At 43.7% G+C, this 16362-nt stretch overlaps 1 protein-coding gene across 1 annotated transcript in view; it reads left to right on the top strand.

Moving 5' to 3' along the window:
* Positions 1-16010, top strand: part of LOC5574285 — a 76447-nt gene extending 60437 nt beyond the window's left edge. The window contains exons 2-5 of the mRNA XM_021845087.1: positions 4401-4578; positions 4645-5336; positions 14610-14975; positions 15033-16010. Coding sequence (XP_021700779.1) covers positions 4530-4578; positions 4645-5336; positions 14610-14975; positions 15033-15707 — 1782 coding nt within the window. The 5' untranslated portion in view covers positions 4401-4529 and the 3' untranslated portion in view covers positions 15708-16010. The remainder of the gene's footprint in view (positions 1-4400; positions 4579-4644; positions 5337-14609; positions 14976-15032) is intronic.
* The last annotated feature ends 352 nt before the right edge of the window (positions 16011-16362 follow it).

The following is a 16362-nucleotide window of genomic DNA, read 5'->3' as shown; positions in this document are numbered from 1 at the left end:
CCTCTTCGATTTCGGCTTGGCAACTTCTACATTTCGACAACGGATTGAACGAGTGTTACGCGAGGAAGAACGGGAAGATATTTGATATTTGTTTGACGCATTTTTAAAGTGTTAGAATTAAGTTATTCGTTGTATATGTCTTCAATATGCGTTTCAAATAGTTGATATTTTTTTTTACTTTAATTGTTCATTAAGACACATAGTCAGATGAATTGACAAATATACAAATACAAATACAAATACAAATTTAAAAGTTATATTTTTGTTGCGTAAACAAATTAATTCATACGTTTTGGCCGTATAGTTATAGAATAATCTTCTGTAGATAATCAGGAGCAAAACTTTTTATCAAATTTAAAAAATATTTCAATTGTTTTGATTATATTAATAAATTTACAACCTTGGGGCAAGATGAGCACCATGTTCAAAATTAAGTAAAAGTGTGAAATTATAGAACCACATTAACTATGAGCTTGAGTTACGGTATCTTCTTTGCACAAAACATTTTTTCTAAAAAATATACAAACAAACAACACATTTAATCGTTTTTTAAGTAAAATATTAGCAATTTATGAACAGTTATTTATTTTCTGATAAAAGTTTTAAAAACTAAGCTAGTTGAAGATAAATATTATCAGATATTAAAGATAATATCTTGGGATATTGCAAGCATTGAAAAATAATAGTTTTTTTTAGTAAATTGCATCTTTTTATGGGGGTGCCCATCTTGCCCCGCAGTTTTTTTTGACCGATGATAAAAAAGCTATTTTTTAACGTGTTATTTGAAAAACTATTTATCACTTTTTAAAACTTTTAATGGTTGGAGGTCAAAGTAATAATGCAAAAGATAAGGATGGTTACCAATTTTACCAAAATAATAACGTTTAAGTAGGCTTAAATCGCGCTTATCCTTAGGGTGCTCATCTTGCCCCGCATGACCCTACAACAACTAAATTATCAGAATTTATGTACCGTAAAATGGGGTGTTAAGGGATGAAAAAAAAATCCACTTAAAATTCGAGCAACTTCTAGTATGCCAATAATTGAACAAAATACAGTCCTACCATTCTCCCGGCGTGTATATCAAAAGCCAATTACAATGAAGACGATCCTATGGCAGATTTCTGAGATAATCATAAAAATGTGTGATTTTTGACGAAAATGCAAAATGGGGTGTTAAGGAATTTGAAGTTTTTATATAAAACTATATTTTGCCAACAGCAAAAAAATATTATTTTGGTCAACATCGTTGATGTTTCCCCTCCACTCCAAAGGTCTTGTTAAATCTAAAGATGATATTACTTCAATATAATTCAAGTTGGAACTCCTGAAAATGCTAATCATTTTATTTTAACTGCTAAATCTCTCATACCTATTGATTCTATTTTCAAGCAAGCTATCAGTGCATCGCACAATTGTCTTGAAAAGATTTTTATACTTATATGCAGTATTCATATTCTAGAACAGTGCAGAGCAATCTTGTCATGACTTGTCAAAAGATGGATAATTTCAACAAGCTTTAAGTGTGAATAGGGTAAGCGTCCAATTTGCCTTTTAAATAAAGCACCACACCAAGTAACGGTTATGCATGTTATACCCAGTTGCATGATCGAGAAAAATCCTAACGAAAAGTTTCCAATACAGAGCGGAATCGCTCACAATATACCGCAAACTATATATTTTCCAAAAAAAAAGCTCGGAAATAACCTTATACTATAATTGTTTATCTAGGACCTAGGTAATACTTAAAAAGAATTAGATGGAATATCGACTGTCTTGACTGATTTTGATATTTAGTGGCGTAATTTAGGTCAAACCTGTTTAGATGTGCTCGAGTGAAAGCTGTGTAAGTTTGTGCTCCGTTCAAATTAAAATTATGAGAGTTAAGTTATAATGTCTGAAATTTATTTGTAATTGCAGTGTAATGTTGTTAGCCGTTCAATCAATGTTTGTCCAAACCCACTTGATTTAAAAACAAATCAATGATGTAAGTAGTATTAAATAATGTTTCGGACTTGACCAGACAAATAGTATATATTTTTGTAAATTGTAGTTTGCCCTGAAGATGAGCAAATAAATGCTCAAAATGTCGGCTTTAATCAAACCGATTGTTTATTAATGTAACCCGTGGACTGAAATTACGCCAATAAATCTCAAAACTTAAAAGAATTAATAGCTCCAAAACCATTTCAAATAAGATAATCATTCCTATATGCAAACTTTTCTCCAATGTGATTATCATAAAAAAACCATATTCACATTAATCAGTTTTTATTTAGATTTTCCTACCAATTTTACAAATTTTGAAATAAGTCATGTTTTGAGATATTTAGTGACTTACTAAATAGATCCCTTCACTTTACATTGTAGTTCAACTTGACGGAACAACTCAAAACTATATTGAAATATATTACGGCATAAATTTAATGAGTTTAGTTACTTAGAAAAGTTAGAATAGATAATTCCTTAACACCCCACTTATTTTCAAAACGAGACTTTTTTCATAAAAGTTTCTGAAAATTAAAACCCAGACATAATTTTATGAAGTTTTTGTCTGTACTATGATCTCAATTAAATTTCCTTATCTTCTACCTTACTCGCGAATTTTTCTCAAATATATTTCATGGTTTTGTAGATAAATGTATTTAGCCCATAAAATTGGAACAAAAATGTTTTGAAAGGTTTTCAAATACTAGAAACCACAATACTTCATATTAATAGACAGCTCCTACTACATAATGCGGTTCACAATCCTCTGAACAAATCGAGCATTTCAGATGACTTATACATCGATTTTCGAGGTTTCTGTGATTTGTCGAACTTGATTGAGAAGTTCAATCCCTTGAAACCCCACGGGTCTTTAACACTCCATTTTACGGTATACAATGTTTTGAAATTTTCAGCTCACTAGAAACCCACAGTTGCCGAACATCGAAAAGTATCGCAAAGGCTGCCTATCAAACAACTTTACCGAGAACACCAACCTTCTCACTAATCTACGACAGCATACATCAAATTATCAATGCTCACTAGCACCACCTAGTGGCAGCATATAGAAACAACCGAGCATACAGCACTATGCTCTGAACCTAACCAATAACTTTGCTAAAAACACTGACCTAATAGCTCTTCTGCATCATGCTATATGAGTTGAAAATATTTGATGCTCACTAGCGCCTCTTAGCGGCAGAATGTTGAACAATTAAACATGCAGCGTTTAGCTTTTGACCTAATAAACAACTTTACCGAAAACACCAGCCAAAACTGCATCGTCCGACATATATGAGCTTCAAATTTCCAGTGGTCATTAGCGCCTCTTAGTGGTAGAATATCGAACTAATCAAGCATATAGCACATAATCCCAATCCTAACGAACAACTTTGCTGAAAACACCGGCTTTCTACCTGTTCTGCATAATGAGATATATGCGTTTGAAACATTTGTAGCTCACTAGTGCCTTCTAGTTGTAAAATGTTGAACTAAACAAAGATGCAGTGTAAAGCCTTTTAGACTTTAAATTTTAGGCAACTTTGCAGAAGGCATTAATCTTCCAAATCATCAGCATATAAAACCATAGTCGTTGTAGTTAATAGAGAAATCAGAAAACAACGTTTTTTTTAGCTATCGTCATTATGCGGCGAATTTGTAATAAGTGGCCTTCTCACTGTTGCAAATCTATACTGATGAAAGTATACTTTTATATAAAACTGTTTCTGAGATGTAAGCGTTAAAAGCTTCAAAATTTCGCTTTTTTAGACCTTTTTTCACAATTATTCCTCTTTAAGATAAACCATCCCCCTTTGAAGTTTCTTTTATTTTTTAGTAAAACTCAAAATTTTAAATTAATTCAAATTTTGTGAAGTTATCGCAGGGTCAATATGATCCCAAAGAACAGACAACGTAACGTTTTGTATGCACGTACAGAAGGTTAAAGAAAATACGGACTGAAGGCTGAAGACGGTAGCCATTAACTCTAACAAACATGCCTCAAAGAAAAAATATCTTACGAAAAGTTTCTATCTTCCATCTTGTTCAACTAGATTAATAGCCTTAGGCTGGTTCATCAAGTGACAAACGGCTTGACTCCCCTTCCGAAGGAAGTCGTTACTATAAATTTAAGTGACTATCTCGGGGATGGGATTCGATCCCAGGTCCTCGCCGAGGCGTGTGTTCTAACGACTATACCAGGGCCTCAACGAAAAATTAAGTTTCAAGGAATGAAATGGGAATCAAACGTACATCTTATGACACAATGAGCAATGACAAAATCTGGTAGAATATAAGCTGAAATATACTGAAGGACGTCTGATGCGAGAAAGTCACTATGCCAATTTATTATACACTGTGACATGTAACAAACTTCAATAACTAAATAATTCTTCTCTTATACTTTGTTTCAGATAACATCTTCATCCTGAAACCGATCTCAGCTACAATTGTACCGAATGAATGACCTTACACCGTTACACGCTGGCTTTCTGCGAAGGAATTAGATTTTTTATTTCACCCTTATTACCAGCAAACGTACAATGACTGCAAAAAAGGATAAAGATTACAAGGGGCATAAACACGGAAGTGGTAAGTTGTGATTAAATGATGAAGCTTCTAAATTGCTGACTATTGTGATAATTCTCGTTTATCCAGAGCTAAGTGCGACAGCGTTGTCGTCGAAACTAGACGCACATCTACAGAACGGAAACACAGCGGCAGGTTTAATCACATCACAAGACCCTCTGAAGCGCACAAACAAACCACTCATGGAGAAGCGTAGGCGGGCTCGAATCAATCAGAGTTTGGCAATCCTCAAAGCCCTCATACTAGAATCTACGGTTAAAACTAAATCCGGCGATGGACAAACCAAACATTCCAAGCTAGAAAAAGCCGACATACTGGAGCTCACGGTAAGGCATTTCCAGCGACATCGAAACCTGGACAACCCGGCCATCGACAAATACCGCGCAGGCTACACCGACTGCGCCCGAGAAGTAGCACGGTACTTGGCTACACCAGAACCTCCACCACTGCCAAGTGTACCCACACTCACCGATGCGGGTTCGAAAGCTCGATTGCTGCGGCATCTGGATAACTGTATCGCGGAAATCGATACGGAAATCTGTCCTAAGGTTTCAAACGGCAGTGCGACGGAAATAAGCAAATCAGAAGCCATTTACGAAAATCATTCCACGATTAAGAAAACGAAAGACATCCTGGACTACGGCGGACAGGATTCGAATCCATTGGATTTCAGTAAGACCAATCGGGAAATAGGCAGATCTCCGTTCGCGTATCGAAGTCCTTCGACGGAACTTGGATTGCTTACACCGACACCGAAATCGGTAGGTGGGATACATGTCATGCTATTTTTCAATCGTGTTAGGCTAAGTTGTACTCATAGGTATTTTATTCAGTTATGGGGAAATGTGTTATATAAAACAGACATATCAATGATATGAACTACATGGGCGCCTCTATGAGTTGATATGAGAGTTTTCCTCGGTTTTTCACCGTAATACACCATTTATACAAATCGCCAAAGATGGTCCTGAACATCCAGCGTTAGGAACCAAGAGTTTACAGGTCCTTTTTGAGCATAGCATAGTTAGCAAAGATTCAAGGTAGACTCAGCCACCACCTCCACGTACATGTATGCCACCTTTTCAAATGTTCAGCCAACCATGCCCATATAATAGGCGAAACAAAAAAAAATGACTGGATCTGTTGAAAATCATTTCTCGGTTTATAAGCCCGGCTCTGTGCATAACATCTTATGGCAGAATATTGAACAATAGGTGCAAAAGTCCATCATTTTGTTTTATTCTCCAACGAGACTCTAACAAACTGTAGTGCTCACCTGAAATTTGAAATCTCCGCTCGTTTCAATCTTGTGAGTTTACAGTTTAAGCTCTTCTCTATGATTTTCCATTTTCTATGCGAGCAATACTATCGTATGCCACTAAAGGAGACGAAAGATGATATGGAATGGGTATGAGAATGCGTAAGGAATAGAACGATTTAGAGTGTCCATCCAGACAAAAAAAAATCGGGATTTCCCGTTTCCCAGAATAAAAATCCTAACGCCCCGGGAATCCCAGGATTCTAGAAATTAACGTAAAATTTGATTTAAAACTAAATTTTAATACAAAATGATGACGTTTTTTCGGACACAGACTTCATTTAAATTTGCTAAAATTGAAGTGTTATAAACGAGAGAGAATAAATAGATATTTCATTCATTTATTTAGTTAACATCTAAAGGGATAATACTGAATCAATAATTTTTCGCCACAATACTTGGTTCGTAGCCGCATCTCTCCATCTTTATGAGTTCAGCTCCGATACCATCCTTACCAGCAGCTTTATTCTTCTTGAGCTGTTAAATGGCATCCTTAAGCTCCCTCAAAGTTGGGGGATGGTTGGTTTCCATCGCCCGCAGTAATGACGAAGGAATCCCGGAAAACCCGGTTGCCCCGTCATTCATTGCCTGTGCTCTCAGAGCTATTCAGGTGTGGCCGTGTAGTTCCGGCGTCCAGAATAGAACTACGGACAACCCGTTCCGGTGGTAAGAGTCCACCAAACGGGGTAACCCCAATTCAAGGTGTGATGCGAAAAACCGTGCTGAGGAATGAATGGTCGAAGGGGTGAAAAAGATGTTCGGCCATTAACGGAGCCTGTGGGGCACCTGGGCACCCCTCACAGTATTTTGTCCCTTACCGCGTTAATGCAGGGCTCTGGCGTGGTGGACCTCTTTTCCCGTGCTACTCGTGGGATTCAAAAATGAGTACAATATCTAATCAAAACAATAGTAGTAGTGCAGGTAGTAGCAGTAGTAGGGAAGCGAACCCCTTCGCAAGAAGTGGGCTAGCTAGATCTCCGTTGAGGAGAGTAGAAGCAGGAGGAGGCAGCAGTGCACGTAGTGCCAGTGCTGGAACCCATATTTCATCCCCGGCTAACGCATCGGGTGAAGTTATGGATGGAGCGTGGTTGATGAGGGCCATCAATAAAAGTAGAGATGGGCTCTCTGCGATGGAAGTGTCTGCACAGCAGCTCGACTCCATAATTGACTTTGCGTCCTCGAAGTCTAACATCAGCAAGGACCTCAAGCAGGCCTTGCTTAGACTTCGTAAGTCAATGTTGGCGGCCAAGCAGAACCATGCTGAACCCATGGTGACTGTGGCTGCGGCAGAACCCGTGGAACTGAAGGTGCCGAAGTCTACCCAGACGGAACCCTTCGTTTTCGCGGGCAGCCCCAAAAGCGTGGAAGCGAATGCTTACAGCAAGCAATCGCAGAAGCGCGCGAGGCAGCCGTCAGGGGAGGAGCTACCCGGCGGCGCTCGTAAGGCCAGGCGGATACTGACCCCGAAAACCGGCAGAAGTGCCGGAAAATCGGACCCCAGCCAGGCGTCCCGGAAAGCCGAGAAGGGTGGGCCCGAAAAGGCTGGCCCCTCACGGAGTGATGGGAACAGGGGGTTGCGACCTTTGAGAGGTCCTCCATCACCACAGGTCAGGGCGGAGCAGGGGGGGGACGCCCCCTGGACAACCGTAGGGAGGAAGAAGAAGAAGAAGAAACAGGAGAAACAGGAGCGCAGGGATACCAGACCTAAGAAAGGTAGGAGGGTAGGTGCCAAGCGCGAAAAGGGTGATGCGATCATCATCACGACGGAAGAGTCCAAGTACTCGGAAGTCCTGAAGGCGATGCGCAGTGACGCGAAGCTTGCGGATCTAGGAGCCGACGTACGCAGTGTCAGACGCACTCGTACAGGTGAAATGATCCTCGAGCTTAAGCGCGACAAGGAGCGCAAGGGCGCCGCCTACAAAAGTTTGGCGGAAGAGGTCCTTGGCGCTGGTGTTGAAGTGAGGGCTCTGACGCAGTCAGTGACTCTGAAGGTGATGAACCTTGACGAGATCACTAACGCAGAAGAGCTCGTCACGGCACTGCGGCAACAGTGCGAAGTGCAGGTGCCCACCACCGCCGTTCAGCTACGGAAAGGTCCGGCAGGTACTCAGGTGGCCTTAGTACACCTACCTGTGGCAGACGCAAATAAGTCCGCTAAGGTAGGTAAGATCAAGGTTGGTTGGTCAGTATGTTCACTGAACATACATGAGCAACCAGTGATCTGCTTTAGGTGCAGGGAACCTGGACACAAGTCCTGGGGCTGTAAAGGCCCTGATAGGACTAAGTTGTGCAGGCGTTGTGGTGAGGAAGGTCATAAGGCACTAGGCTGCAAGAACCCTCCCAAGTGCTTGATTTGTTCCGGCAAGTCCGTGAACAACAATCACCCAACGGGAGGCTCAAGGTGCCCGACCTTCAAACGAGCCATCAACGAAAAATCACAGTGCAGGTAACGCAGCTGAACCTGAACCACTGTGACGCAGCTCAGCAACTGCTGTACCAGTCAGTTGCTGAGTGGGGGACGGACATCGCCATCATATCGGACCCATACCGAGTACCCGCCGGCAACGGCAACTGGGTCGTGGATGGATCCGGAAAAATGGCGGCGATATGGACAACGGGTAAATACCCTGTCCAGCAGTTGGTGTCTACCTACGAGGGCGACCTACTACCTACGAGGGCTTCGTGATCGCCAAAGTAAACGGGGTCCTCTTCTGTAGCTGCTATGCGCCTCCGAGTTGGTCGACCGAGCGGTTCACGCAGATGCTGGACTGCATGACGACCGCGCTGACAGGGCGAAGGCCAGTTGTAATAGCGGGTGACTTCAATGCCTGGGCCGTGGAATGGGGAAGCCGTAACACGAATCAGCGAGGTCAAATCCTGCTAGAGGCACTGGCCGTGCTAGATGTCGATCTGGCTAATGTTGGTGCCAAAAGTACCTTCAGCCGTAACGGAGCGGAGTCGATTATCGACGTTACTTTTTGTAGTCCTGGCCTAACGAGTAGTTCGAACTGGAGGGTAGACGATGCCTACACTCACAGCGACCACCTGGCGGTTCGCTACAGTATCGACTACAACAACAGCAGGCAGCGGGTTGAGGAAGCGGCTAGGTCAAGACCAAGCCCTCGTAGGTGGAAGACATCGTACTTCAATGATGAAGTACTTAGGGAGGCGCTCCGCCGTGAGCGTAACCTACTCGGCCTAAGCGGGGACGAACTGGTAGCGGTGCTTACGCGTGCATGCGATGCGACCATGCCTAGAAAAGTCCACCCTAGGAATGGGAGACCACCGACATACTGGTGGACTCAAGCTATTGCGAACCTGCGCCGTGCCTGCCTACGGGCCAGGAGACGGATGCAGCGAGCACGTACCGAGCAGGAGCGTGAAGAACGACGGGCGGTGTTCACCGCTGCCAAAGTCGCGCTGAAGTCTGAGATAAGGGCAAGCAAAAAGGCCTGCTTCGAGGGACTCTGTCAGAGTGCCAACGCGAACCCGTGGGGTGATGCCTACAGGATCGTAATGGCGAAGACAAGAGGTGCAATTGCTCCTACGGAGCAGTCTCCACAGATGCTGGAGGGGATCATCGAGGGGCTCTTCCCGCGCCACAACCCTAGCCCATGGCCTCCTTTTGTAGGACAGCCGGGGATTGGGGCTGGTGATGAGGATAGAGTAACTGATGAGGAACTTGTAGGGATTGCAAAATCCCTAAGCATGGAGAAGGCACCAGGTCCGGACGGAGTTCCAAACCTGGCCCTCAAAGTCGCAATCTTGGAGGCTCCCGGTATGTTCAGATCTGCTATGCAGATATGCCTGGACGAGGGAGTATTTCCAGATGCGTGGAAGAGGCAGAGCCTGGTACTATTGCCAAAGGCGGGGAAACCACCCGGTGACCCGTCGGCGTATAGACCAATATGCTTGATTGACACGGTGGGGAAAGTGCTCGAGAAGATCATCCTCAACAGACTGTCGAGGTACACCGAGGGTGTAAATGGTCTCTCAGGCAACCAGTTCGGCTTCCGGAAAGGGAGGTCCACTGTAGACGCTATTCTGACGGTTAAGAAAACCGCTGAGATAGCACTCCAGCGTAAGAGGAGGGGTATTCGCTACTGCGCAGTAGTGACTCTGGATGTAAGGAATGCATTTAATAGTGCCAGTTGGGCGGCTATTGCTGATGCGCTCCTGCGTCTGGGGATACCCGAGTACCTGTATAAGATTCTCGGAAGTTACTTCCAGAATCGGGTATTAGTCTATGACACAGAGGTGGGTCGGAAGTGCTTTCACATAACCTCAGGAGTCCCGCAAGGTTCCATCCTGGGTCCGGTGTTATGGAATGTCATGTACGACGAGGTGTTGAGATTAAAATTCCCGGCGGGTGTGGTCATCGTTGGCTTTGCCGACGATATTACGCTGGAGGTCTACGGTGAATCGATCGAAGAAGTGGAATTGACTGCAGCCCACTCGATCGCAATTGTGGAGGAGTGGATGAGCTCCAGGAAACTGGAATTGGCTCACCACAAAACGGAGGCAGTTGTTGTCAACAACCGAAAGTCGGTGCAGCAAGCGGTGATCAGTGTAGGCGACTGCACAATCACTTCGAAGCGCTCCGTCAAACACTTGGGGGTGATGATCGACGACAAGCTTACCTTCGGTAGCCATGTCGATTATGCCTGCAAGAGAGCCTCCACAGCTATTGTGGCACTGTCCCGGATGATGTCCAATAGCTCTGCGGTGTACGCCAGCAAGCGTAAGCTTCTGGCCAGTGTCGCCTCGTCCATACTGAGGTATGGTGGCCCGGCTTGGGGCACGGCTTTGAGTACCGATAGCTACCGTAGCAAGCTAGAGAGTACTTATAGGCTAATGTGCCTGAGGGTTGCGAGCGCGTACCGTACCGTGTCACACGATGCACTTTGTGTCATCACCGGTATGATGCCTATTGGTATCCTTATCATGGAAGACATAGAGTGTTTCGAAAGGCGCGGCACAAGAGGCATACGCAGGACTGCCAGAACGACCTCCATGGTCAAATGGCAGCGTGCGTGGGACAGTTCCACCAAGGGAGTGTGGACTCACAGGTTGATTCCGAGGTTAGATATCTGGGTCAATAGGCGCCATGGGGAACTAACATTCCACCTAACACAGGTCCTTTCGGGTCATGGATGCTTTAGACAATATCTACACCGTTTCGGTCATGCGGGTTCTCCCGAATGTCCAGTTTGTGCAGGTTTAGAGGAAACGGCGGAACACGTTTTGTTCGTGTGCCCGCGTTTCCGCACAATGCGTGACCGCATGTTTGCCACATGCGGTCGGGACACGACTCCGGACAATTTGGTCCAGAGGATGTGTGCAGACGAGTTTGGCTGGAATGCCATCGGCTATCACCCACATCGTCTCGGAACTCCAAAGGAGGTGGCGTGTGGACTCGAGGAGTGACTAGTGCAGACGCTAATCAACAGGTGGTCCAAGGGTTCGCAGTCGGCTACGTAGGTCATACCGGTGCCCTACGGTCGAGATCGACCCTTACAGCGATTAAGTGGCCGCGGGAGAACATCCTGGTAGCGCTGCTGTCGTGGCGCCGGCCTACTGGGTGGATACGAGCCTCTGGTTGTTCGGGGCAGGTGGAGGCCCCTTCGTCAGCAATCCCAGCTGATGCTAGCTGATAGGGCCTGAGCCTTCAGTAGGTCAAATTGCGAAGCCCGCAGTATCAGTTCTTGATACCTGCGGTGCAGCTGGGCGCAGGCTTAGTGGTCGACCCTGCCCGCCTTCAGCGGACAACGGGAGGTGAGGACCACCCGGGAAGCTGGCAATGCGCCAGCATGCTACCTTGGTGGACCCCCATAAGCGTGTCATCGATGTTCGTTGCTGCATGGCTACGCAGCTAACCTGGAGGATGCGATGTGCAATAGCCCCTCTCCGAAGCAATGCCTTCTTGGTGGTCCCGGAGAGACGAAGGGTTTGGCGGCAATGGAAATGGTTTAGTGGGTCGGGGGTGTAGTCCTGTTTACTGCTTGTACGTAGTAAATGGTCCCCAACCCCACACTCCCGGACCTCGGTCCGGAGTCTGTTGAGCAGATTATCCCCCCATTGCTTAGAAGGAAAAAAAAAAAAAGGTGTACATCGAAGTGCTGCTTCCACTTTTCGATCACCCTACGCTCGTCCGTCAAGATGCTCCCATCCTTATCCCTGCACATCTCGGCACGCGGCACGAAGCCGTTGCGGGATGCGTTGAGTTTGTGATAGAATTAACGTGTTTCTTGAGACCAGCACAGCTGTTCCATGCCCTCGTACTCCGTCTCCTCCAGGCGGCGTCTTTATACCGAAAGAGGCGGGTCTGCTGTTGCCGTTTCCGTCTATAACGTTCCACGTTCTGTCGGGTCCCATCTCCAGCAGTCTCCAGAGAGGGTTCATCCAGCTCCCCCTCTTCCGGAAATGCAGCCTCGAGGTGCTGCGCGTATGCAGTTGCGACATCCGATTGCTTAAGCCGCTCTAGGTCATACCAGGGTGGCCGTCGGTACCGTACGTTGTTAACGATGGAGAGTTTTTGGGCGCAGTTTAACCATCACCAGATAATGGTCAGAGTCGCACGATAGCTCCTGACGTCGATAATGTCGGAGAAGTGCCGTCAATCAGAACATGGTCAATTTGTGATTTTGTCTGCTGTGGTGATCTTCAGGTGTCTCGGTATAGAAGGCTGTGCTGGAAGTAACTGCTACTAATGGCCTTATTCTTGAAGGCGGCGAAATCAATTAGTCGTAAGCCGTTTTCGTTCGTCAGTCGGTGGGCGCTGAACTTTCCAATAGTAGGTCTGAATTCCTCCTCCTAGCGAACCTGAGCGTTTAGATCTTCTATGATGATTTTGACGTCGTGGCTTGGGCAGCTGTCGTACTCGCGTTCGAGCTGCACGTAAAAAGCGTCTTTATCATCATCATTTTTCTAGGTATCTCATGTAGTTTCTCTCGAAAAAATCACACAGTTTTTTAAACGGAAAAGTGGAGTTCCTTTAGTAATTTAATCGAAATTTCTCCAAAGAATCCTCTAGAAACGTGTTAATAAACTAAAAAAAAAATCAAGATTTTTTTCGTATATACCTCCGGGATATCATTTACAAATTTATCCACAGATCTGTACTTTTCAGGAGTTTCTTCAGAATTTCTTTTGTAAAATCCCCAAAAGATTCCACAGAATTTAAAGATAGCTTAAATTTAAAAGAGAGATTCCTTTAAATCTCTTTCGGTGCAAATGAGAAAATCCGGGAGGAATCATATACCTCACCTCACAAAATCCAAAAAAAATATGAGAAAATTTCTATGAATAGTCTCAGGAAACATTACCAAGACCTCTACCAACACAATACCATAATGGAGTTTTTGTAAGAATTTCTGAAGTATGGTATTTATTTATTTAAAAAAAAAATTTAATCTCTAAATACATTTCAAGGATAGACAAATAAATTTTAACAAAAATTACTTAGAAAATTTATTATCATCTTAGAAGAAATTTTTTGGAGGGATTTATACCAGAAGTCGTAAAGGAATTCTGGTGATATCTTTACTTCTCTATTCTACCCTCTTGACGGGACTTCATTCAAATCCTTGTGGAATTCTTGTAGACGTCCTAAGAGTAACTACTCTGTGAATTCCTTAGAAATTTTTTGGAGACGATCGTTAAGGTAGTTGTGGTGAGAATTTTCAAAAACTAAAAAGTATTTGCAAGAAACCTTGAAAAACTCCTGGAGAAAACCTTAGAGTAGTTCATAAAATATTTATATCCTTTCTCCAGCTTATTGATTATGTTTTGACAAATACGCGTATTTCGACTACCACTTGCAGTCGTCTTCAGTGGCAGTTGCTCGCATCCACTGAAGAAGACTACAAGTAGTAGTCGGAATACGCGTATCTGTCTAAAGATAAGCAATTAGGGCGGAATAAAAATGTACTATACTCAAACCTACTTGTTTGATTGAGATTCTGATTTGATTATGAGATTGGGATTCTGATCAGAGGGTTCGAAAACGTAAAATAGTTAAAACCTGGGAGGGAGAAACCAATACAAAATTTCTGTACGTCATAGTGAGCCGGGATTCCGCTGTCACGAACTGTCATTGTGAGCCCAGATCTCAAACATTGGACTAACATGGAAAAAGCGCGTAACTGATTAAAACACATTTTCGCATTTCATCAAAAGTGACAAAAATTTAATGAAAATCAATTCATGCACATAATGCAAGTAATGTCACGTGAGCACCTATCAACTGATTGAATATAAAGCATTGAAAAACGCATCGTTTTACTTTTTCCAATAAAAAATAATATTTGGTGCATAGAAAACTGTGGCCCTTTTTCCATGTTTGTCAGGAAAGATCGAAAGTACACAACAAAAGAAAACTAGCGGTTTTCCCCAAGCCTGCCTTGATTGTTGTTGGCAAGCTGGAGTTATCTTGCAGTTCAAACAAACGTTGTTCTATATTTCGTGTGTAGTATCGGTGCCTCCCTCCCAGGTTAAAACTATTGCTTAAATCACTTGGAATTTTTTAAGGAATCCTGCTAAAATCCTTCCAAGAATTCCAGAATAAATTTATATTGGGATATCTAGTAGTCTTTCAAGATATGCCTATATAATTATCGGAGTTTTGTTATGTATGGAGTGGGCAGTACACTCGCTTCTAACCTCACATGAACCAGAATGTTCTAGATCCTTATACTAAAGAAGTTTTACTTTACAGCACCATCAAGACGAGAACAACAACCGAGGAAACCACAGGGCAAAATCACTGCACTCACCGCAGCCTTTGGTGGTGCATCATATGGACGAAATGGCCCACAGCAGTGACCTGATCGGAGTTCAAGCTCAACCAGGCAGCAGTTCTGGGGTCGTAGCACCATTCGCGAGCCATGTTTCTCTCAACAAAATGATACTATCACAGCAGCAGAAGCTTATTGATATGAATAGCCTCAAAAGTTGCCGTATCGATCCGGTTACCATCAAGCAAGAGTCGGGCCTTCTTGCCAGCGGATACACCACCTCACCCGCTATCTCTTCTCCAACGCCATCTAACGGAAACTTGGAGTCTGATAAGGATGTCTCAAATGTAATTTGCAAATCATTCAAAATCAAACACCTACTAATCAATATATTATTTTCGCAGCATTCCGAGCATGTCGCACCCCCTGTGTACCCACCCCAGGTTCGAATCAACGACGGTCAAATGGCCCTTCTTTTACCTGATCACTACATCCAGCTGGCAACAGCTCTAGGTCTAAATACTCAACCTATCGTAGAACATACCCCTGCACCTCCTGCCACCGACTTCGAGTCACTGATCGAACAAAACCGTCGCCACGCGGCCATGCACGAAAAAATGACCGCAGACATTCTAGCCAACCTTCACTCACTTCCCGAAAACGTAGACGAAAACTACTGGGAATTGTACAAGAAATCTCTGGGAATTCCGGACTCAATAAGTAAAATGACACTAGAGGACGTGCGCACTTTGATGGCGAAGTCAGCTCCTAAGCCTCCCACACCACCACCGGTTACCAAGATGGAAGTAGACGATCCCGTTGACGAAAAACCTTTCTCCGTCACCGATATGGGAGATGGCGAGAACGACTGCTCTAATCACAGCATCAAAAAGGAAACTGACCCAGCTAGCCCGCAAGCATCCATATCACACGAGGCAACAGAGGATAAGCAGCGAGATGATTCTGATAATCCGGCAGGACCCAGCAGCTCGTATGAAAACATTTCTTCAAATGAAGGTCCTTCGCATGATCAGCACAATGACGGTTCAAGCGATGACAGTATGTGGCGACCCTGGTAGAAAGGCAATAGATAATTCTGTACATATGCCATAACTCGTGCAATATTTTAACGGCATATTAAGATAATGTGGTATTGTCCTAATGTCATCCCTATAGATCTCTAGATCAATCAGTAGACTTGGAGTGTAATTTTTAGATTACCCATATGGATAACAGAAGCTTTATAACCTCTTCGCCAGTTCAAGCACCTGCTGAGAAGACTACACTACAAGAATACATACTACCTTAAAACTTCTGCATAAAAATGAGTGCCAACTCGTAGCTCTTTGGCATCCCATATTTAGAGAACAGTGTATTCCCAACACTATAAACTTGATCTCAACTGTAAATATGAATAAAACTTGCTATTGCTTGTGCTACACAAATGAAACAAAACTTAACGGGTGCAATGTCTACACAAAACGTAAAACAGAAATCCACTAAAACTTCCTAGAAGCAACCCCAAAACATTCAAGCAACCCCAAAACATTCAAGCAACGCTCGTAGTGAAAAAAAAAACTATTTGGATCATCACTTAAAGCGTACACATTCTGTCATCAATTCGAAATTGACGCAAGCAAAATTTGATATTAATGTTCAATGTTTCAGGAGAATAGTCACTAGGAGCGAAACCCCCGTCAGAAACATTCAAGCCGTTCTCTGCTGAAATACTGT

Source organism: Aedes aegypti, chromosome 2 (genome assembly GCF_002204515.2).
Source record: "Aedes aegypti strain LVP_AGWG chromosome 2, AaegL5.0 Primary Assembly, whole genome shotgun sequence".
In the NCBI taxonomy this organism is placed as follows: Eukaryota; Metazoa; Arthropoda; class Insecta; order Diptera; family Culicidae; genus Aedes; species Aedes aegypti.
The sequence above is the reverse complement of the archived record's forward strand: the minus strand, read 5'-3'. Positions and strand labels throughout refer to the sequence as shown.